Source organism: Aquila chrysaetos, chromosome 14 (genome assembly GCF_900496995.4).
Source record: "Aquila chrysaetos chrysaetos chromosome 14, bAquChr1.4, whole genome shotgun sequence".
Lineage (NCBI taxonomy): Eukaryota > Metazoa > Chordata > Aves > Accipitriformes > Accipitridae > Aquila > Aquila chrysaetos.
Window position 1 is genome coordinate 16,386,877 of NC_044017.1, and position 23,837 is coordinate 16,410,713.

Consider the following 23,837-nt stretch of genomic DNA (forward strand, 5'->3'; position numbering starts at 1 on the left):
TACAGAAGGAGGTAGGTCATTTTTGGGATGCAGCAACAAGGAGAGAGGAGTGGGACTTGTATTCATGGACCAAAAGAAAAGAACAGAACCAAAGAGGGGGGGAAAGGGGACCAAAGAGAGTTCTCAAATGCTCCCTTATACTTAGAAATGAAACTTTGGTTGTGAAAAATAAGTTTGAGTCTTTATTTTTCAAGATAACTGCGTTGCCCTGCTGTTTCCCATTGCCCCAGAGGAGATTCTGCCTCTCACAAAATAAAGTTTGACAGAAGTGGTTTTGTGTTGCATATTCCACACGTTTTGCTCCCAGTGGTACTGTGGTGAAGTACGTGACACTTTGGGCACCGTGCAGCAGTACCTTGTTCATCGATGCTACTTTCCACGGAGACAGCCAGCTCCCTCTGCTACAGGCGAACAGCAGCAGTACCACCGCCTGTGGTTGAAATGAGTGATTCTGTTGATTGAGTGTAGAAAAGCGATCAAGGTGCTCGCACCGTGGGTTTCCTCCTAAAGTCTGATGGCATCCAGTGTGACAGATACTTGACAAAACCAGCAAAGCTATAAGGTTACCAAATCCTGACATGATGAAAGAATGCATTGCAAGGGAACGGGACAACTAAAAAGGGAAAAACAACTGCATCTTCTCAAAGAATTCATTATATCCAAAATGCTTGGTTCTCCAGTTCATGACACATTTTGTAGTGTGAAATTTAAAAATGCAAATCACAAACAGTTGGGCACCTTCCTTTAACATGTTGTCATCATATATAAACAACACTGGGAAAAGACATATGCACTGGGTTCAAACCAAGAGCCTGGAAAATAGAAGAGTTTTAGCTACTAAAAACAGAACATTTTCAAAGGGTATACTGCCCTCCAGTGTACAACTCAGTATTACCTCTAACAGTTGCAACCTATTTAAAAAATTGACAGTAATGTGAGGCTGTGGTGTCCCAGATAATGGCAGAACAGGGATAAAATCCCGGCACTAGGGAACAGAGTGAAGAGACAGCTCAGCCCAGGGCCAGCAGGGCCAGCAATGAGCAGAAACTAATCATTGCCACTGGTCTCCAGCCATCTTTTATGAAAAAGGTCGCTCTGGTTCCCTAGCGCCAGAAGCCAGGAGAGCTTATTAATTTGGGAGGTTCTGCAGCCCTCCTTGTCACAGGCAAATAGCAAAGCACCCCCCAAGCTGGCTCTGCACCCCTGCCACAATCAGTCTGTAAGAGAGAATAACCGCTCAAAACAACAGAGATTGCTCACAAATGACTGACTGCAGTAACAAGCAGTAATTTCTTCCAATTAAAGCTTCTTAGAAACAAGATGGGTTTGGCACACTCCTGCTGAAATACTTACCTGTGCAGAGGTCATTTCCTTGTTGGAATATTTCTTGATACCCTCTTCAACAGTTCTGCTTTTTTTTTGGAAAAAATGGATTCTAACTGCATTAAAAGAACTAGTGTGAAAATTGAATTGTTTATCTCTGTTAAACAATTTTACGTTGTGCAGGGATACTACTGCACTGCTATACAATCATTTCTCAGCGTAATTAAGGTTTTACTCACCAGTAAATGCTTCTCCTTTGTTTTTTATTTTAGCTTGCCCTTTTAAGAAAAGCAGGTCCTCGAGCTAATTCAGAGCAAAACTGACAGCAAATTCAGAGCATGGTGAAAGACTCACTTGGTACACAATCTCCGTTTCACATTGCAAGCCACATTTGCACTTGCAAAATCTGAACATTAAATTGAAAAAAAAAAATCTTAACATCATATAAGATCGTAATGATTGATTTTAAAACAATACATATTTGTCTTCTATGCATACTATAGCTTTATAACACAATTTAAAAAAAAATCAGAAAATTTCAGATGAACTTAGTTACTATTTGCAAAAATCCAGCATAATCTTTATAAATGCTAAGTAATAAAAACTGCAGGAGCTAAGTAGATGTCAGTTGCTAAATTCTGACAATGTTTACATTGCACACTCAAGAACAACAGTATTGCTGAAATAGATTCTTTATTTCTGAAACATTCCAAAACAGCAGTATACACAGTTGTAATCAAATATTAAGTCATATGCCATTATAAGAAAGCATTGATTAGTGCAATTGGATTTTGTAAAAGATCTATCAAAAAGATTCGCATTAAAACTCATTTTCCATAAGCAACTGTTAATAAAACATTACAATTTTACTCTTTGTAATAAAGTACTGAAAACCAACTGTAGTTTTAGAGATCACTGTATCTTTGTAAGTGCAATGTGACTTATGCTGCCATTTTAAATACAAAACACTATGACAATAAATTAACAATTGAACAAATGGTGAAAGACCAACAAAACCATGCTGACCCAGCTGGATGGCAATTTCCAGTGAATGCTACTTTTTTTGTGCTTCTGCAACATAAATATACTGCTTTGTATTGCCAATGGTATGATTTTGTAAGATATGTTCCTAGCGCTATAAAAGTACATTACCCCAAAAATATTATTTATGGCACAGAAAAGTTAAATTATCTCTCTGTTGTTCAAGGTTCAGGCAAGTTTAAATGAACTTAAGTATACAAAATAAAATGTACTGGAAACACTAGAAAAAAATTCAAGCACATACATAAGTCCCCCCAAATTGAAAGTAAAATGCATGATGCCTTTACACTGAATAAATTGTCTTAGAATTTCAGTATGGCAAAGCTGCCCGAAAGCATTATCTCCTAGTTCTTTCCAAGGAAATATTCTGGTATGTTGCACATATATAATACTTTCTTCAGTTCCAAATGCCAACACTGCCATTGTTAGTCTGATAACAATGCAGCTGTTCAGGTAACTGATTAAGTGCAATATTTAGTATTTGATAAGATGTTCACTTTTTAAAAATAACATTGTATTATGGATGGTTACATATTAAAATCCCGGGGGAAATAATACCGTATGACTCTCCTCTCCCAAATCATTGTTACCCAGCCAGCTGGGTAATGAAATCCGCATTATTTATTTTCCACTGTTGATGGGCATCCTTCATCAATAGCAGCCGTCTCTCCAGTTCCCATCCCGCATCGTGCTGAGTGACGAAAGTGGCTTTGGAGGCTGAAGGAAACTGTATTAACCAAATGACAAAAAAAGGGAAAGGAAGTCATATTTCATGTGAAAGATCAAGGTAACAAACATCATTTACTTCTGCAGTGACACTGGTTTTGTGGCTTGCTTGGAGACAGCACTCTAGTATATTTCTGGCTCCATGCTAATGCAAATGTAAAGATCTATGGTGAAATTAAGGCCACTTCCAATGAGACCCCATTACTGTTACTGGTCTTAACAGGGTAAAAGGTTTGTAAAAATGAATTTGGTGAATAGTTGTCATGATGCATGAGACCCCTCTAAATGGGAAGATTTGTTTTTTCAGGGCTAAAGACGATAAAAACCTATTTTTGTCACTACGTACAGCAGAGACCTAATGGGAGATATTCTCCAAAAAGCTGTTGTGCTCAGCATGCTCATGAAAAAAACAGCACTTTATAAAAACACTATGCAGGCACTAAAGAATTTTGGCATCTTATCGGTCAAAGAACTCTACAAAGCCTGCTCCAGACGCTCTTATCCAAGACACACGGCGATGTGTTTCCATCCCACAGCTGAACTCAGAGAGCCGCCAGTCCCAGCACCACCACTCCTGCAGGGAACTTGCCATCCTCCAGGCCCCCACCCTCACACTGGGGCCGTGTCTCTCACTAATCGAGGACTTATTATAAAATGCTCGTTGACCATCTTCCAAACACTCCAGGTACTACCGAGGTAACTGTTTCAAGTAAGATAAAAAAAAGGAAAAACAACCATCTGACTTGATCTGACTGGCAACTCACTGGTGACAAGGCAGGCTATCTCTCATTTGCTGCAACTATATTTTAGTTACACCAGAATTTGCTGAAAATAAAGTGTCTCAGTTCTGTGAAACTGTTTCTTATAAAACCAGGTCCAAAGACTTGTTCTCACACTTCTCTGCTTTTTCTGCGAGTTACTGATGCTTCCTCTCCCTTCCAAATGCTCTTGGCTGGAAAAAGGCAGAGGTAAGTTGTAAGGCAGGCAGAGTCAGTAAGTTAAAAGCAGTCATCAGAGCAGCTTCTCGCCCCTCTGCTACAACCAATTTTTTAGCAGCAAAAACACTGCACTTAAGTAAAAAAAGTTCGTTAAACTTAGGTTCAGCCAAGCTGCTTCTGTGCAGCTCCACGTTGTTGCAGGATCACTTATCTTTGATATAAATCGAGTTACTTGAGGCATAAAAAGACCTGCCTCTGCCATTTTCTGCAACTGCCACTTTAATTTCTTTTTTTCCAGAAATAAGAAGAGGAAAGTATGTCTAACAATCCTGAAAAAAAAATGGAGAGGGCAAAAGTAAAGAATAACTGACTAAGCTTAAAACAGCTGTAAGAATACTGCTACGTATCCAGAGCTGAATCTCTGCTACAGGGCAGTGGATAGGAAAATGCGCCGGTGTTGAAAACCGTTTCAAAGAAGCATGAGCTGTCAGTATGATGCCATGTGGTTTTGAGATAACAGAGTTCTTGGAGGGTCTGTAGTCCCGTTCTACTCTTCCATCACCAGCTGGATTGCCGTGACTGGCTCCAGCACAAAGCAGCAAACACAAGCGAGCCTCCCACCTTGGCTCCGGAGCTGCGCTTACGTTGCTGCCGTGCCTGTGCCTGGTACCTGGGATGATCCCGACCCTGAGCTGCTGACGGACTTCCTGGCTTTAGCTGGGACCTGCCTCATCACTGTGGACCTGCCTGGAGGCTGGGACTGTTGCCTGACCCTGGTGACCATCAGTGCTGCTCTTGGTTGGGCACTGCGGGGCAGCCTGGTCGTCCCACTCAGCTCCTGGCTCACCTTGCCCTGCGGGAAGCTGCCCCTGCTGCCCCTCACATTGTGTAAGGATAGAAAGCGGAGGACTGGAAGGTAGGGGTCTGCAGGAAGCCCTGAGCATAGAGCTGGAGAGGGCTGAGGGTTGTGTGGATCCATTCAACAGGAACAAACAAGAAAAAAGTGCTGCTTCACTTGTAAGGCTAAGTAGAGATGGACTACTGTTAAAATTTCTTTACATTGCTTTTGGATGCATGAATCTCTGATGGCAAGGAGAAAAGCAGTTAATATTTAGCCAAGTCAGTTATCTTGGCTATTATAATTTTATTTTACAAATTATCAAAAGCAGTCCCTCACATGCTTGATCCTATGCAGTAAATACTGAAGTTCCCTAATGCAGGCCCTATATAAAATGTCTAACAACCTATTTTAAGCCAGTAACTTGGCTACGTAACAGTCTGGCCATAGGCATGAAGGCACAGCTTTGCTCTGAATGTGCACTTCTTCCTGAACATCTGATAGATTTAAAAAACCAAAACAAAACAGAAGACCTTTTCTACTTTTAATCAAGTCATGACTAAAACCACTTTAATTTTTAGTATACTAACAGAAGCTAAACTCTTAAACTTAAATACCATTCCTTAGAAATGACCACAGTGACAAAAATCAACAGTGAGAAAATCTGCCACTGACGGCCGAATTCTTTCCAAGAAAATTCCACACGAACTGAAACCGCCCTTATTTTCCACATGAATAAATAAAATGAAACAAGGGTCTCAAAAGAACTGCAGGCTGAGCTCCAATCTGTCTGTGCTTTTAGAGTCCTATAAACTTGTCATTTCCACAGTGCAAAGACCATCTATGTTCAAGGATCATTGGTCTGGCTCTACGGCAACATATGATGCTGCTAAGGTACATTTGATGGTGCAAAGACAGGAGCCCAGACTTTCTGGACTATAAATAGCTTTGTTACTGATTTGAAACAGTTTCTACTAAAAACAGTGTTGAGAGTACAGTGTCTCACCCTCCCACTGAAACCTCTTAATTTTGTTTTTCCTTAATATTGCTTGTTATATGAAAAATTACAAAATAGCAAGGGACTGGTCTTTGCAGCCCAGAAAGCCTTTGTCTTTCTCACATGCTGCTATGAAAGATTTAAGAGGTCTGCAGAAGACCACGAAATTGAGGAAAGGAAAAAGAAAAAGAAAAGAAAGAAAACCCTCTACTATAAAGAGCTCTAACACAGATAGTTCCAGCAGAGAGCAAAGGAGGTTATAAGAGAAATCTCATGGTACAGTCTTCATCAAAGAAGAAACCTGACAGCTCTTTATCAAAGTTTCACTGCAGTTGGTCAAAATCTGTTGTCAGTCACATCAGTGTAATCCCCAAGTAACTCAACCAAAGAGAGAATGTGAGCAATTGAACTTATTCTGGATCTAGCCAGTATCTAGTGAAAAGCATAAAAATGGTGAGAGCTAAACAGTGACAGTTCATCCAACAGACAACCAGGTGGTCACGCAGCAGGCCCTCACAAGAGGAGGGATGCCTGCGATGGGAAGAAAGAGTTGGAAGAGTTGACAAAAGTTGATCATCACCTATTAATCACAGAATACACAGCTAAGAGTTTAACTCCCAGCTGTGATGAGGTGATTAAAACACAGTCTCTTTCCTCAAGCTTATTTTATTGCTTGCCCTAAAAAAAAAAAAAATCATTTGGAGATGAAATTCTCTTGGAAAAATGCATTTGCTTAACATATAGCTCATTGCAAGTATGTGATACTCCAGGATTCCCTGTTTGCCCATTGCCTCCCAGCTGGAACTGAAAAGATGCTGGTTCAACCCAAGACTGTACTATCCAGGACATTTCCTTCCTCACAATGCTGTAATGTCACAGATTGCATTTTTACAGTCTACTGCCATTTACAACGACAGGGAGACAACTCTTTCTGTTTGGGTACTCTAAGATTTGCTCATTCTGTGACACTGAAATAGCAGTTGGCACAAGTCAAGAAGAAGGCAAGCCACATATGTCAATGATATGAGATTTCCATTTGTTTTGATTACTTATTGATAGATGGCAATCCATTCTTATTTATATGTGATTACATTCTATCAATATTAGAGTTTACTAGGAACTACCAGCAGGCATTGTCCATCACTATTTCTGGAAAGAAATCTTCACCCATTCAGTGACTTTACATTAGGAGCTAGAAACGCTTCTCTTTCATAGCCCAGCTTCATACTCAGAAGGAAAAAAAACCCACCACAATCTAAGCCAAAGCCATCCACATAGGGAAAGAGGCCTATTTAACTCTTACCTTCGAACTGGCTGTGCAATTTTACTTCTGGGTATGCCACTCCCGTTGATAGCCAGCGATGGTCTTGGAAGAGCACTGCGCCCTACAATTCCTTGACTGGCAGTCTTGTTTGGCATTGGGATCCCAGTGTTAGAATACAACTGTAAGTTGTTGGATATTGGAATACTGCTGCTACTACTACTACTAGTACTACCTTGTACGGTTGGGCTTACGTAGGCAGTAGCTTTGAGAGGCTGTCTGACAGACACTGGAAAATGTCCCACACTGTGAACTCTGTGCTGAAGCTGTCCTGGGGATGGAACTGTAAAGAGTGGTAGAAAAGTAACAAGGTCAGTATGCAACAGATGAGGCCAGATAGTAATGCTGATTTCTAGATAGATCTAAATAGGGATAAACACATCATTATACAATTTACTTGCTAATTATAAACTGCTGAAAAACCTCTTGGATCCAATACTGTATCCAGTAACACTGCACTGAACTAAAATACCCTGTTCCATCCCCATCCTGAACAAAAATCCCACCCCATATTCATCCTTCCTTTTCTCCTCAAAGAGGTTTCATTAGCCATTACAAGCACACTAATTCCACCCATGCAATTAGAGCTTTAAGCAGGAGAAACTGCTGAAGGTATAAATTAATTACTGTCAGATTATTTAGATTTCTGTAAGGTTCCTTGCAATAGCCTTATCTTGTTTAAGGAACATTGTATTAAAGCATAAAAGATTGCAGAAGTCTACGCTTTATGTATAAAAACAATAAAAAGGCTATAAAAAGGTCTTGAATATAACAGCATATTTCAAGGCTGATGTTATGTAAACTATAATTTTAAATCAATGCTATGGGTTTCAGAAGCTTTATATAGAGACTTTCTACACAATCCTGCCCTCTGGTGTACATCAAACACGCATCTGTTTCAGAGTCCACATATCAAAAGCAAACTGTCAAAAGCCTGAAGCACATAAACTAACATACCACATACAGGCTAATCCTTTTTCAAGTCTTTGAAAAAGGACATCTTAAAATCATTTAGAGACACAGGAGAAAATACAGATGTGTGATTCAATTAAACAATACTGACAATATATTGCTATGGAACTATTACCATAACACAGCTCCTTAAATACCCCAGCACAGCCACTTATTAGAAATGTTCTCAAAAAAATTATTTCAGAAAAATCACATTTTATACACACACATATATATACACATACATAAACACACAGAGAAATAGGCATTTCTAAAATAGTAAATAAAATGAAACTCTCAGTGCACTACCATGCAAATTCAGGTGGGAACCTGAACAACTACTTCGATTCTCCTATTCAAACAAGACAAAAATAAAACAAAATAAATCCAGCAGTCAAGTACATTTTCCAGAAAAGATGATGTTTAGTACTTTTGGAGACGTTTGTAAATGCTGCTCAAATTTGAAAGAAAACACCCACAGGAAAAGGTTTTGCCAACTTCTCCCTCCAAAATCTCACATGGGAGGCATAAGTTAAATACTTTCTCCTGCCTGTGTCCAGCAAAATCCACTTTTTCCATTTCCTCTCAGAGTACCTCAACCACTGTGCTAGAAAAGATGGGTTTGGATCTCAATCTATCTCATTCCCACTCCACATTAATAATTCAACATCCACTAGATCAATACTCCCTTCATCCCCCCATCAAGTCACCTAAATTAAACTAACTAAAAAGTAATTTTAATTCCCCCACTCAACAAGTATATTATACTTGAGGATATAACCCTCGTTTACCACATTTGCTCAGAAGAAAGTGGCTCAACTTCAGTAGGAGAGAGGCCATGTATTTTAAAGTAGTATTTATACAGGGTACTGTAAAACCAGTATTGTACAAATTACTAAGAAAAGCACTTTTCAATTCTAGTATCAAAACTAAAAATGTAAGCTTATATGAATTAATTGCATTATTGGTGCTTCTACAATACTACTGCTACTAATTATAATTTTAGTTTTAAAGTTGGCACAAAATGAATGGCCAAAGAAAAAAACAAAAGGAGGTGATGAAACTCTCAATACAGCATAACAAGATTGGCAGAATTTGCTTTCCAAGATAGAAACTTTGAAAATCCTGTGCTATATTAAAATATGGTGCAAAAGGAACACAGTCTGCTTTTAATTTTTCATAAAGCAGAGGATCAGTGACTGGGACGTGTATTTTACCACTCCATCGATTCTTTGCACGCAGCCAAAGAACACAGGTACTTACTACACGACTGCATCCTTGAAATCCCATTACTTGCTCCATGCAAATTGGAGTCAAAGCTTTGACTGTTCCTCACAGTGACCGGAGAACTAGCAAAGCCAGCATTACTGTTAATGGTGGGGGTACTTGGCATCCGAGTGAGGTTAGGCATGCTTCTTCGAAGTTTATCTGAAGCAAAAGAAGGTAACATCCATAGTCATGTCAGAATTTGCAACAAACATGAGCGGTCTCTGAATAATTTCTGTAGAAAATAAAAATTAAAACAAATTACTTCAACACAAAGAAAGGTTTTGCTCTGCTGGAAGAATATGAATATGTTATTGACAGCCTACTAACTGAACCCTTCTGACTACTGTAACAGCATGATTATTAACAAATAATTTTAGACACGAATAGGCAGTACATGTTCAGAATCGCAAAGATTTAAACACTAAAGTGTCATGATAAGGATGAGTTTCACGTAAATGTGTAAAGTAGGTCAGATGAATCATGCCCTAATTGTGCCTGTTTCTTTGCAGTGAATACAAAGCAAGGCTGCAGTGACACAGTCAGACACAGGTATCTACACCGTGGATGTCTAAAGACAGGTGAGACGAATCCATCCTAAGTGACTAAGGTCTTGCCTTCAGGTGCCAATGAGATGCTAAAAAATTCCATTTGGTACCTAACCTTATTAGCATGTTGTTTCTGCAGGTGGCCACGAACAAAACCTGCTAAGTCGATGCTGTTCAGCTGCTTGGAGCCCTGGGTTGACATCAGGATTTTCAAATCTGGTGGTTCTCCCTCCTACCCCTCTTGTGGTGCCTGATTTGGTGGGCATTTTCAGAACAGGCCTGTAGGGTCTTTCAGGAAAAGAAAGCTGCAAATGCCCCAAATGTTTTGGAGGCATGTTCAACAGCTAAGGCATATGTCTAGGAGGTCAGAAGATGTCTGCAACCCCACTCATGCTAGCTGATTTAGAGAGAGACGCTGAGACCAAGTCTGACATCTCAAGAAGACTTGCCAACCACAACAGCATTAGGTAATCTAAGGTGAAGCTCTTTTGGTCTCTTCTGCCGCAGGGCCAAAGGGAGATGACTCTGTTCTGTATAATCCAAAGAGGCTGGCGGGGGCAGAAAGGCACTCACTGAATGACCTGGTCTGAATTGCCTCCTGTGATGTGACAGACTTCAGTGAAGCACTGCTATGGGCAAGTAATGGGTCATTTCTTAAATTGTCATTGACAACACCGCCAACGCTGGCCTCCTGGCCAGGTTCAGGAGCGCAAGTGCTGTGCCTTGCTGAGGTGGCTTTGTTTCTCCTGGTACCGTGGTCAGCATGGAGGCCGCCATCTCCTGCCCCTGCCGTAGGTTCCAGTGCCTGGCAGATGTCTGCCTCCAGTTCTCACGCTGCAACAGAAAGCAGGGGTCTGCTTGTCTTCTAATAGGCAGCTAGGACTGCTTTCTCCAACAGCAAACAGGGCATTTCAAGATTGACATTTTGGATTTATGCGTAAGAACGACACATCACACACAGCTTGGAACTGCTGTTTTGGGTCGACCTCCTAGCTCACGCAGGGCAAGTTCAGTCCACAGAAACAACAACTTTGACTTGGGAATCTCTGTTTATCAGTCCACATAAATATATAGCCTATTTAGCACCATCATGAGCTCCTCTAATCCTTAAAGCTGCTAACAACTGTCGAGTAATAAGAAGTGACAGTACAGTTCTATCTATACAAGGTATTAGTAGTCACTAACAGTAACTTCAATATATAGGATGCCTATGTAACTCCAGCAAACTGAGTCACAGCAAGGCTACCACTCCAGCTGTTTTTTATGACTGGTCCTCATGATAAGAACTAGTACAGTATCCTGCAAATAGTCAAAAACATCCTTGTACTTCAAAGGTCCAACATTTCTAATATCTTTATGTCCTGAGTCCCAATTACTAGTGCCTACCTGCCCTTGACACTATATCATGCACACTGGTCACGTAATGATGAGACCACCTTCTCTTCCACCTCAACTAAGGCTGACTTTCAGTTACCACAGATGGTCTGACATAGAAAACCATTGCTGTCCAGGAAATAGTTTAAATATTCCCGTGAATTAAATACACTACATTTTCATATTTTTGAAATCAAACAGTAGGTATGGAAGGTAAGATAGGGAGGAGTTCAGTGCAGGAAAAGGAAATGCAAGGTTTGAGTTCCTGGAAACTAGAGTACAGCCAAATCCTAATAAAGAACCAGTTTCAGGGTAATCCTTCATCAAAGAGTTAGAGTTGTGCTTCAGCGACTCACCACTGATGCTGGCAGGCTAAAACTGTGAGCGGTACACCAATGAACATTAGCAAAGGGATTACCACTGTGGTTCAGTCACGTGGTAAGTATTAATATCACTGATATAACAATGATAAAATAGTTATTAGGCTTCTAAAACTGTCCTGGGGATGCAAACAATGGCATCTATACAGCTACTGTATGTCCCTATTTCTGAAATACTCATGATTTTGAAAACTGGAAAGGGAACTGTCTTTCTACAATGCAATCCTTGGCCCAGAGTGGCAGAAATTCATGAATATGGGATGTCTGTAGCTACTGTTAATTTTGGAGCCCTAGCCTACCCTTTAAAATCCTAGCTTCTGAAATCCTAGGTCAACACTACAGCACTTGGCAAAAAAGGTTTGAGCAGCAGGATGGCGGTAGGGAAGATAGCACTGCATAAAATAGCTTTTCTAATACTGTCCACATATCACGTTGTATAAGCAGAATTCCTTGGAATCTACATGCTCTTCCACTCAGGGACTGCATCAGCCACCACAGGCATGATCTGAGCCTTGAATTGTCCAGTGGATGCAGCTACAATAGCAGGAAAAATAGGTACACGAGTAGCTTGGATTTCCTCTGTGTCACAGGTGGCCACGTCTTTTGCCTCCTGTTCATTAGTCCCTTCTCATTCCAGCAGTCTGCTCTGCTGCTGATTCTTTCAGTCCTCAGGCAGCAGATTCCTGCTGCACCTGAAAATTCTCATCCATCGAGCATCTGTGTTACTTCTTTGATGGGTCCTTGTGTCTGCTGAGACAAATGGCCCTGAAAAGCAATGAAAATAGCAGGTCAGTTTTGTGTTTGGGGAAAACCCAGAAACGTTCATCTTGATGGCATTTTTGCAGCTTTCATCTCCTTGGATGATGCATCCTCTTTCATCTCTGTCTTGAAGTTTATTCTGTCACCTGTTCCCCTCCTAAGAACAGTGGAAAGGGTCTTACAGACGTTTTCTTTGTAAATGAAATGCTGGCTCTTGTAAGCTTGATATACAGAAGCAGAAGGTGGGAGTTACGTGATTTTAATATTTCAGGCCAGTAAGACGTGACTAGGTATGAACTTGCTGGAAATATATGAGAAGAAAACAAAAATATTTTTCCAAGCCGCAAGTAGCAAACCTTCACTTTCTAGAGCTCTTTGCTCTCCTAAGGCTGATGAGAAAATTAACAGAGAGGAGGATTGATGGAGTAGAGCTGAGATGTATTCTCAGGAGAGAAGTAATTTGCCCAAATAGTCCTGTTTATGATGAATGCTGAAATTTGCTACAGTTTCTGCGACCTCTTCTGCACTAATCTCGTTCAGTGGCAAGCCTAAAAAAATCGTCGGTTGTTTACAGTTTGTTCTGTTAGGAAGATGTAGATATTAACACCAGCGAGGAACTCCAAAGGACCTGCACCTTCTACAGCATCCATAGTTATTGCGACCCACTACTGAGTCTACTCAACTATAAACAAATATGATGTCTAAGTAGGATGCAGCCATATAAAGCATCACAGACGTATCTTTGCCTTTCCCAGCCTTCTTTGAGATGTAATAGCATGACCTACAGACATTGTATTATTGAGATATTTGAAAGCGTGAAGAAAATGCAAGAACAGGTCATGCAAGTGAGTTAATAATCAGTTCCTGGTTATTACCACCAGAATAGTTCATGCATATACACACGTGCTTGTCACTTCATGAGTGTTCTATAGATGGGACACGTTGCCCTTGTTTCACATATCTGAAGCAGAACGATACACCAGAAACCACCTACTGCATGTTTACACTTTTTCCCGTGTGGCATCCACGCTGAATTGCCTGTTGCCTACAGCACAGGAAAAACTGGGAATTGTGAAATACAGGGTCCTCTGCCCTCAACTGAAAATGTGCATGAAAAGACCAACTCACAGCACACATCATATTCACTACTGGTGAGAAACGGGTCAAAAAGCAGGCAAAAGTGTCCCTTATTTTGTCAAACATTCCACAAAATTACAGTAAAGGCAGCAGTTTGCCTCTTACCCAGCTGCTTCAGTTCTGTTTTTTTCCAGGAAGCTCTTCCCCCGATGCCGTTCCTTCTATGAAGCCTGGGATCGGCAGCCCAGCTTCCTTCTGGCAGGACACCAGAACAGGCAGCACCTGCCTTCTGTCTTCTGGTCCCAGCACCGCTGGTGGCCATCCCCATTCCACCGCTTCTGGGTTTTTTTTCCTTCCCTGACCTAATACTATCACCGGCTGAAGATTAATGTCCGCATAGCATGCAAACAGACCTTGCCCTCGGAGCAAAGCTGCCCCAGAAGAGGTGCGCTCTTGGTGGGCTGCCAGACTGAGAGCTCTGTAGTGGTTCTTGGTAAGTATCATCTTCTCTCTGCAAAACGCCTCATCCAGCGAGGCTTTCCTTGCAAGGAGGGCTTAGGTTGACTCTACAGTGAAGTGTCTTAAAACACGTTTATTCATTCACTGTTATTCTCTGCAAGTGTTGTCAATGTTTTATTTGAACAAAAGAACTCACAAGCCTCGCCAAAAGTGCACTATCGTTAAGGAATGTGATACAATGACTTATTAGTGTCTCAGAGAAATCTGTATCACCATTTAAGCTACATTAGCAGTTTCTTACTCATATTTAAATCCTTTACACAAACCCTGCAAATTCAACTCTGTCTTATCTGTATTGTATGCACAAATAAGTTGGGGAGAAATCGTAAGGAAAAAATCTGTGCTTTTCTATTTTAAATATTATGTTCTATATTACGTAGATATTCAGAGTTTGTTCTGAAATCTTTAACAAACTTGTAGACTCAAATACAACTTCACCTTAAGGGATTAATTTGTTTTCCTCATCTTTGAAGACCTGAGTTCAGTATCTGCATTACATTTGTTATGCTTATAACATTTATGACATCACAAATACACCAGGGTCTAGTTAAAGGTCTGTGGAATCATCAGTTGATACAACAGAGACGTCAGTGTGTAAAAACACAAATACAGGTTAAGAACTAAAAGCAAGTCTTTCAGTTAAGCGAGAGATACCATTCTTCATGATTGTCAATACCTACATTTTGCTAATGTTGAACACTTCCATTTTATTCAGAATTATTATTTCATCTCGCCCTGGCTTCATAGGCATATGTCTACCACCACAGATTGTTATAGCAAATTAAAGATATTTCCATTATCCTTCCATGACTTCTCCCCACTGATCACCATTCTCAATATAACTTCAAAGGTGACAAGTAAGATGTTTTCCTCCTTCTCTTTAATAAAGTCTGCAACAATTTCCTACAGTGAATTCTTCCTTCCTTACTGAGCAAGAGAGGTTATGAGCAGAAAAACACTCTGTAAATCAGCAAATCAGTAAGGACAGACCTTTTCCTACCTCTCCAAACACACAAATCAATGTTAGTCTATACTGAACTGATCTCTAAAAACCAACCTACTGCCCCTGAAATGCTGCTCTTCTGTATCTGCCTGGAGTTTGCTTAAAAAAAAACCAACCAAACAAAACACAAACAAACAACAAACAAAAACCACATTTGCAGCTTTCCAAATGAGGCAAGGGTGTTGCAACAGCCAATGATGTTCATAATATTTTGTCTGAGAAAAGTTATTCCCCAGAAGCGTATGCAATAAAGTAACTCATAACTAGTAATTTCTGGAAAATAAAAGCAAAATTTTTCAAGTGAATAGTATCTGCGGCCTGTTTATGAAGGTATCAACCAAGCTAAAAACTTAAAAATCAACATGAAAAGGTAATGGAAAATATACATTGAAATTAATCAGCTCGCATGCACTGCTACTCAATGAAGAATGTATTTTTCATCTGCCCCTTCTTACTGCATTGTAATAAACTCCTCCTTTAGCTGGAATAATTCATCCAAAATACAAAGTTTCCAATTTTCAGGTATTATAAAAATGAACACTTTAAAATCCACATGAAGTAAGGGGTGCCAGGATAAAACTTTATGAGTAAGCTTATCTCAAGAGCTGGAAAGTGGGCCTGAACACAAGAAAATCAATCCCACTTTCAGCCTCTTGTCTATCCCGGATTTTGACTACTCTGGATGATTTCACAGCACTATAGTTCTGTTACTTACGTTTTCAGAAAATCAGAAGTAATAAAGGGCATAGATATTAACATCTATTCAAAAAGAATAACATGACCAAACAGAAATAAAAAAATTTTTTAAAAAAGTTAAAATGAAAGATATTACTTATGTGTCACAGTATAAAAAAGTGTACATTTATGTACACCATAAAGCAGAAAACAGCTTTGTTTTATGAAATTGGGTGGTATTTCTTATATAAAAATTACTAAGTGTTTTTTATATTAACAGATAGCAACGTTTTAAGTTGTTAACCATGAACTTCTTCAAATTAGAGGAAGGGGAGAGAGGTATAAACATAAATGTTTCCATTGCCAACATATTAAAAGCTTTGTTAAATTATAACACACACACTAACTAGGCGGACTCACTTTAGCTAACTGCAACAGATATTCAAAAGCTATTCACCTCCTGTCTCTCAGATCTTCTTTAAATGATCCATTTCTGATCCACTAACCAATTACAAAATCCCTGAAAACCAGAATGCTTTAAAAAGTTCAGAGATGGAGTTTTTCTAATGTAACTCATCGTTACAGACAATTCAGCTGATTGCGGAGAGGGTGTAATTAAATAAGGAGAAAAAAAAAGCAGATTTCATGCAAAGCTTTTCTATTAGTGTATTCTTGCCAGAATTGGAAATAAAACTTAGTAGAAAGCAAAGATAACATACACAGACTACAGGTGATGGCTGCAAAAATGTTGTTTAAGAGGTAACAGGTATACCTACAGCCTATTCTACAAGTGGCCCCAAATACACCTCAAACACACCTTAACAAATTTCACATCTTAACGTATTTACATTTGCACGCATCCGCCTCCTTATGCTAGCGTTCACCAGGAGCCTTTCAGTACAGCAAGCTGTTGGGGACTGGCAGTAAACGGGACTGGTACCATTCACTCAGACATGGGTGGGATAAGGCAAGAGAAAGAACCTGGACCTGAGAGTGGGGGCTAGATGGTGTGGTATTTCAAAACAGATGTATGGTATTTTATTTTGAAATAGGTATCCAGCAATTTAAAACAGGGCAGAGTGTCAAAAATCACAGCAGGGCAGCACTTAGCTACAATACATTGGCAAGAACAATGTGTGAGTTCAAAATTATGGCCTCTGACACAGCTGGACAACATCTGTGAGAGTATTCTCACCCCAAGCACAGGCAGAAGATTACAAGGGTGCCACAAAGCCCAGACAACCTCTCTGCTACCTAAAATGCAATCTTGTGGATGGAGAACAAGGAGACCATCGGTTATAGTGAGAGACTAGACACCCAGGGTGCAAGTCAGCGCCTACGTACAGGTACCTCACGCCATTTGAGAGACCCTGGGGTGTCTACAGCATCTAAACAGCACTGACACATGGCGACGGTGAAGCCAAGCAGGGTGCATCAAAGTACCTCGCACAGCGCTAAGTGCTTGTATGTGGGCAGCTGAATTGGGCCGTTCAGACACATGTGGACACCCACATCGCAGCATCTAAACGTAGGCGCTCCTCATCAGGCAACCAATATTATACTCTTAAAAGAATTATTGAAGTTTTCCAAGTTTATCACACCTTCAGCATATTTGTTACAGTACAGGTAGTTAAGTTAGAGTAAGTACCTCAACTTGCGTACCATACTAAACAAACTTCACTAAAAGCAGGTAGGACAGCATCCCTCATACCATTTGTTCCTAAAGGCAAAAAATTGTACTTGAGCTAAACACATAGCCTAGTTTTGGGGAGACATTGTGTCAAAGCTAAACTCTGTTTTTTCACCCCTGACTGAGTGCCAAAGTTCAACGGTTACTTCCCACTCACTCTTCTCTTATGGAGAGCTCTGTGAATGATCAGACGAACCAGGGACCAGACTGTTGACTGCACATACAAGAACAGAAGTGATCTCTTTGGGGAAAGAGGAAGAGAGATTTGGGAAAACTGTTGGAATGGCCGAGAGCAGCACAGCACGTGGTATGTGCGATTTTGATTAATTATGGATGATGCTTTCCACATACATTGAAAGCAGTAACTAAACAGTTTAGCCCTTCCATCTATCACACCCCTCGTTCTCATTTGCCTTGGTAAACTGTAACAGTGTGGAACACACCATCCATCATATTGAGCTTCAGACAAATTCTTATTTTGCAGTCTACCTCCATTTCAATGTGTAGGAGTTCTTGAAAGACAATGGAACTGTTGCCAAGATGATGAGAAGCGCCGATTAGAAGATGTTGTAATACTACTCAGACATACTCAATACAGTGAACACCTGACTCCTTGTCTGCCAACAGAACACAGCCAAAGTAAAACGTTTGTAAACTTCAGTATTTGCCACCTATGTGGATCAGTGCTGCATGAGTCAGAGGCTGAAGGTGCAGAGGCTGAAAAGATAATTCCCCTCTAAAGATAGTGGTACTGGCTATTATAGGATTGTCTGCCATCCCAGCAAACAGGTAACTGAAGTCATGTGTGTCCATCTTTTGAGCAACACCGAACAGGTTATCGAACACATCAAAGTTTTTGAGAAAAAGGCAACCAGGTGGTAAAACTGGTGGCGTTTTACATTTATACGCTTTCCAGTTAATAAACTAGGAGTCTAGAGTTTTCAGTGCCCTGTAAGTACTTTCTGAGGTTTCTATGTGGGAATCTAATATTAAGTTCCACTGACATGGAATATGAAAATATCATCGAAAAAGCATTTGGGGACCATATAAAAAGATCGCAGCACCACATCCTGCCCTTATTCCTGAATCAAAAATGCCCCATAACCTTCCTTTCTATCTCCCCAACATTTCTGCAAGCCCATCAGTGCTGTCCCATTCTTGTACCTCACCAGGAAGAAAAATAACGTTGAAATTGATATGGCACATAAGTTGTACCAACAAACACCCACATTGCTCTACCCTCTGTTAACGTCAGCTTTCTTTATGTACTGCCTCTTGTCGATTATACTTCCACGCCACGTCTTACTTTGAATGCAAAGTGCTTTTGGCACCAACCTGTCATGTCTTATGTGTCAGGAAAGCAACATGCATACCTGTAGTGCTCTATAAATAGCAACTTTGTGTTGTTTTGAAGAACACATTTATTTTCTTGCCCAAGGGTGAGCTGTAACCTGTAATGTTACGAACAAGTCCCTGACTGAAAACTGTTTTGAATTAGCTTGGGGAAAAGACTGAAGGAATAGGAAAGTAAGATGCAGCAGGAGGAAGAAAATTGTGATCATAATAAGGAATGAAAGGAAGGTAAGAGCAACAATGGAGGGAAACTTAAGTTTTGAGTAAGCACTGAGAGACAAATATTCCAGAGACTCTGGAGTACATCTCAGATGCAGTGCAAAAAGGAGCAACGGCTCAAGATAGTTTGGGAGTGACATCATCTCCCACTACCTTAACAGTCTGCCCTACCAGACCTGGAACAGGAGCAGAGTGTTGACCCCTGCCGTAAGCACTCATTGCAGATTCACAGCATAGCTGCATTAACAGCAAAGTCAGGAATAAGAAAGGGACTGAAAATCTGACAACCCTATTTTGTATTTTACTGTATCCACAATGGACATGCCTAGGCCAAGCTCGAAAGCCACATCAGTTCTTCTAACCAACTATTAGCCTGCTAAAAGATGCTCTTCTTTCCTTTTTCTTCTTTCTTCACTTGTGGTCATCCTTGCAGCACTTTAAAACAGACTAAAGCAACAACTTTCATGACCAGGTCACAGATCACATTTTGTAGGAAATTACTTAACAATAACATACCTCAATCATTTGCACAGGCTTAAATTGCTTGTCACAATTCACAGACTGATCTAGCCATCACACACTAAACACACTTCACTCTGTTGACATAACTTGATCTTTAACATGGCACTGGCACTTTGCACAGAGAAAAGACCACTTCTCAGAAAAGCATGCAACCCACCTCCATTAATCCTATTTGGTTGCTGCTCTGGAGTTTGGGCTTGCGGAGAGTAGTAGGGCTGCTGATAAGTATTTGAAGGGAAGTGTGGGGAGGTAGGGCTCCTCCTGCAGTCCCGGATACTGGAGAAAGTCTGTGAGTGAGGAATTCCTCTCTGGAAGGGGGAGCAGCGAGTCAGCCGTGGCTGCGGAGGTGGGAGGTGGTCAAACTCTTCCTCGTCCTCAAGACTATAGCGATCGTATTCCTGGTCACCGCATGTCCCTTTCTTTCCCGCATGCAGAGAGACGCTTGAACTGTGCCTTGACACAGATGCTGAAGTCGAAGCATAATCTTGCCTAAGGCCTGTAAATTCCAAGAAGAGGATGATTTGGCTTCTGCTAAGTGATTAACTCTTAACATGCACTTCAATCTTGAAAACTAAGCAGGTAACTAGACGTGATTTTACAGCAAGAATTGGATTTAGTGTCACCAGGCTGAAGATCTGAAGTAGGATTCATCTGATCTAACTTTCGCTATCTTTCAGCATCTGAGCCTGAATTATTTCCCTCGAGATCCATTTTTAATAAAAAATTAAAAAAAGAACACAGGCATCTCCAAAATGCAGTACCTGTGAGATGCCTTAGACGCCTCTCTTAACATAAGATGAATTGCCTTCAGGAGGCATCTATTTCTCTGCCAATAGAAAGACTACATGAGTATCTAGTTTTTAACTTTTAAACACCTTTAATTAGAGGAATTAACACTCACTCTATTAGTTTTCCAAGTTATTGCTATTAAACTTTTATATACACGCAATGAAAATGCTGACAACTTCATTTCCTAAACTAATAACCCATGTAAATATTCTGGCTCTCCAACCTCCCCGAACCAGAATTAGTTCCTGCTAGCAGCCGATCTCATGGACAAGGCTTAGTGGTAACACAGCTGTGTTTTAGACAGGTACGCATCCTACCACCCCTTCTCAGAACACCAGGTTTTGAAAACCATCCCACTGTTAGCACGGCCCCAGAAAAGCATGTTTGCTCCGGGTCAAGTGAGAGAGGGAAACATTCACATCCCTTGTACATCCCCCCTTTTTGCACCTGCACAGTAGCCAGGGAAAAAGGGGATGTACATTGCATTTCCAGGAGCCGAGTAACTCCACCGACAGCTGCGGATAACAACTTTCCTGGATTTACAAAAAGCCCTCAGCTTTGGCAGATGTCTTTGCTTCATAACGGAAACTTCTTAACATGCTTTCCCGCCCCTCCTCGAGGGGAGTTTCTATTCATGGCCGTGAAGAGAGCGTGCCTGCATGCACGTATAACACCATCACTTTCCACGGGATTAAGTGGACAACAACTGTCACGTGCTCAAACATTCTGTACCAGCTGCTACTGCAAGGATGAGATACAACTATTACACCTGACATAGATTAGAAGAAAAACAGTGTTTTCCCTTCCAGTTTACCAATGACCTGATTCCTTAAAGAGCTAAGTAGCTGAAGTCTTTTGTCTTTTTTTAAACCTCACTCTGAGGGAGATGAGCATAGCTGTCATTTAAGTAATGCAATCCTTTGGATCTTTGATATTCATACATTTTTTTTTCTTAAATTATTGCAACTTTCACATAATATCAGAAATTTTCCGAGCTGTGACCACACACATTTGCTAGCTGAGAATTCAGCTATCTTGGAAAGTCTCACACTTGCTAATCTCTCTGCTGAACCTTAACAAGCGCTACCAGACGTTCGACTGCTGACAAGCGATCACTCCAGCCTGCTCAGTCTGGTTGCTGCAGGCAGATTGCAGCTCTAATTTTTTCTTCACATTTTATTTTTATTTTATTTAATCACTTATTACTTAGCATTTTCCTTCAGTCACCATCTCTGAGTTTCTCTTGGTTTTCATCTCATCATCTCCTCCTTGATATCTCACTTGGCACTAATAGAAAGTGAGAAAGATACTGCACTTACTGAGTCACTTCTAAGTCAAATGCCCTTTATTTATGAACAAAGACATTTTCCAAAAATTACTATCAAGCCAAACTATAATCTATGTCAAACAAGCTTTTGGGCTCAGATTTGTGCATAATCACTACTCTGAAACCAAAATGTTAAATTTAAATGCCCCAATTCAGGATTTAAAGAGGAACTAATCTCAAAATTCATCTGACAATTAAGAAAATCAAAGTAGAGGCAAAGAAATCCACGAACGCTGCTTATTTTTACCTTTCTCATGAAACATATGCATGAGAAAAATGCTTTTGCCTCTTCCTTCCACAGAAATAAAATTATTTTAATTAATTAATAGGTAAGACATTTAAAATCTACTCAACAGGTACTCAACAGGTATGGAGCTACCAGCTGGGATTCAGAAAAATGTAAGCATCAAGCTTTGAAAGATCCAGTACCATTTACCTGAACCCAACAACATGCTCACCTTCTCCATGCAGGTGAGGTGTTTTTCCACCTGTCACTCAAGACACTGTTTGAGAAAGATCCACTTGACTGAGACCAGACTGGAGCAGTTTTGACTGTTACAGGAAATATTTCTCAGATTATTTTGAAAAATGAAAAAAAGCCACCTACTCTCCTCCTGTAGACGAGCCATGATCTGAACGTCGGTGAGGTCCTGCAGCTTGTATCCCATGGAGATGGAATCATCCTCCAGCTCCGAGGTGCTCAGTTCACTGTCTATTGATGACTGTGGGCTCAAAGGGGAGCTCCTAGAAATGTAACCTATGTAAGAAAACATAACCTTTAGTCTGGATGTCTTTCATTCATGACTATCAGCCCTTTATGTTACAGCAACTTAAAAATTTTTTCTGTATACCAGATAAAAACTTTCAGAAGTGTAGTGCAATCCACTAACAATTAGCAAAGGCTTTGATACTCCTGAGAAGTAGTAAGTGTAGTAATGGATCAGGAATTCCTCTGCTTGTTCCCAAAATAGCATCACATAGCCCAGACAATGAATAATTTACCCAATACAGTTCTGATACAGCTCAGATTAGTTAGCATAGTCTAAACACATCTGCATTTGAATCCTTCCTATGGGACTGTGGTTCTCCTTACTCCTTTCTGAAAAGCAAGTGTGTATGTCACCAACTTCTGCTCAGTACTCAGATTCCATATCAGAGCCGTTTACCTAAATTTTACTGGTTTTTTTTTAATTGTTTATAATCATCAAATAAATCAATGACAATAACAATTAAGACTGAGCATTGTGCAACAACAGAGAAAGCATTGCCTCCCTCACAGAGCTACCTTTTGGAAAGGGCTCTGGATTCTACTTTTACCCTGCATGACAGTAAAATACACACTCAACTGCAACTAGTTGCATAAGCTAGCTGTTACCCAACTTTAAAGAAAAATTATTCAAATAAAACAGTAAATCACTTTCTAATATCCTCTGGACCACCAGAGGCCCACAGCCTGCAGGGCAAGAATGGCTGCGACTATGGCTCATCAGCTGTGCTTGTACCACAGATGTGTTTGCATCCTCTAGCACTGCTCAAAGCAGCCACCTCAAATTCATCCTAAATTTAGCTGCCGTCTAATAATACCTCCAACAGCAAAGGACACACAGGGGATTACTTTGCTTTGAAAGGATGGCAAGGGGTAATGTGTTTGCTTTTTAAAATTTGCAAGTTACAATGGTCCTTGAGGTTTTGCAGAGGTAGTAACAGCTGTGCCCTACTGGAGCAGCAGTGGCAAGCTAGACGAGGTACCTGAGGGTATCTCAGATAGCATGAGATGCCTTCATTAGGGACTAAACTACATCCCACTGAATAGGGGAGCTTAGACATCTTGCTCACAGACACGTACACCAGGCGTTCAGTCTGGAGCTGTATCTCACCTGCAGTGCCATATCCCTAACAGGGCTTTCTGCACTGATTTCACATGTTGTAAAGAAAATTGTGCACAGATCAGTGTGACACTGATGCTAACTTCCTTAGACCACACCCGCTCCTGCCAGCAATAAAACGTTAATGCTTCTTCCCCAGAAGATTATTTTCTCTACCGCCACTGCAGCTTAAGAGAAATCACAATATAAATTGACTCCTGACACCTGTAGCGAAGAAGGAAAAATGCAACTCTTTGCAATTTACAGCCTATAGAAGAAAGTTTGCATTTTTTCCTAAAACTCCTATGTCCCCTGAAAATCAGTGGCAAACAAAAT

The 23,837-nt window shown here is 40.4% G+C and overlaps 1 protein-coding gene across 5 annotated transcripts in view; it reads right to left on the minus strand.

Moving 5' to 3' along the window:
- Window positions 1–1,999: 1,999 nt before the first annotated feature.
- SLAIN1 (SLAIN motif family member 1) overlaps window positions 2,000–23,837 on the minus strand; it is a 53,844-nt gene continuing 32,006 nt past the window's right edge. For 3 of the 5 annotated variants that reach the window (XM_030036583.2, XM_030036581.2, XM_030036585.2), the window contains 5 exons: window positions 22,244–22,393; window positions 19,678–20,016; window positions 9,399–9,563; window positions 7,167–7,467; window positions 2,000–3,091 (listed from right to left, as the gene is read on the minus strand). In XM_030036583.2, the coding sequence (XP_029892443.1) occupies window positions 3,016–3,091; window positions 7,167–7,467; window positions 9,399–9,563; window positions 19,678–20,016; window positions 22,244–22,393 (1,031 nt within the window). In that variant the 3' untranslated portion in view covers window positions 2,000–3,015. The remainder of the gene's footprint in view (window positions 3,092–7,166; window positions 7,468–9,398; window positions 9,564–19,677; window positions 20,017–22,243; window positions 22,394–23,837) is intronic. The other 2 variants (XM_030036582.2, XM_030036584.2) reach the window with 2 other exon arrangements.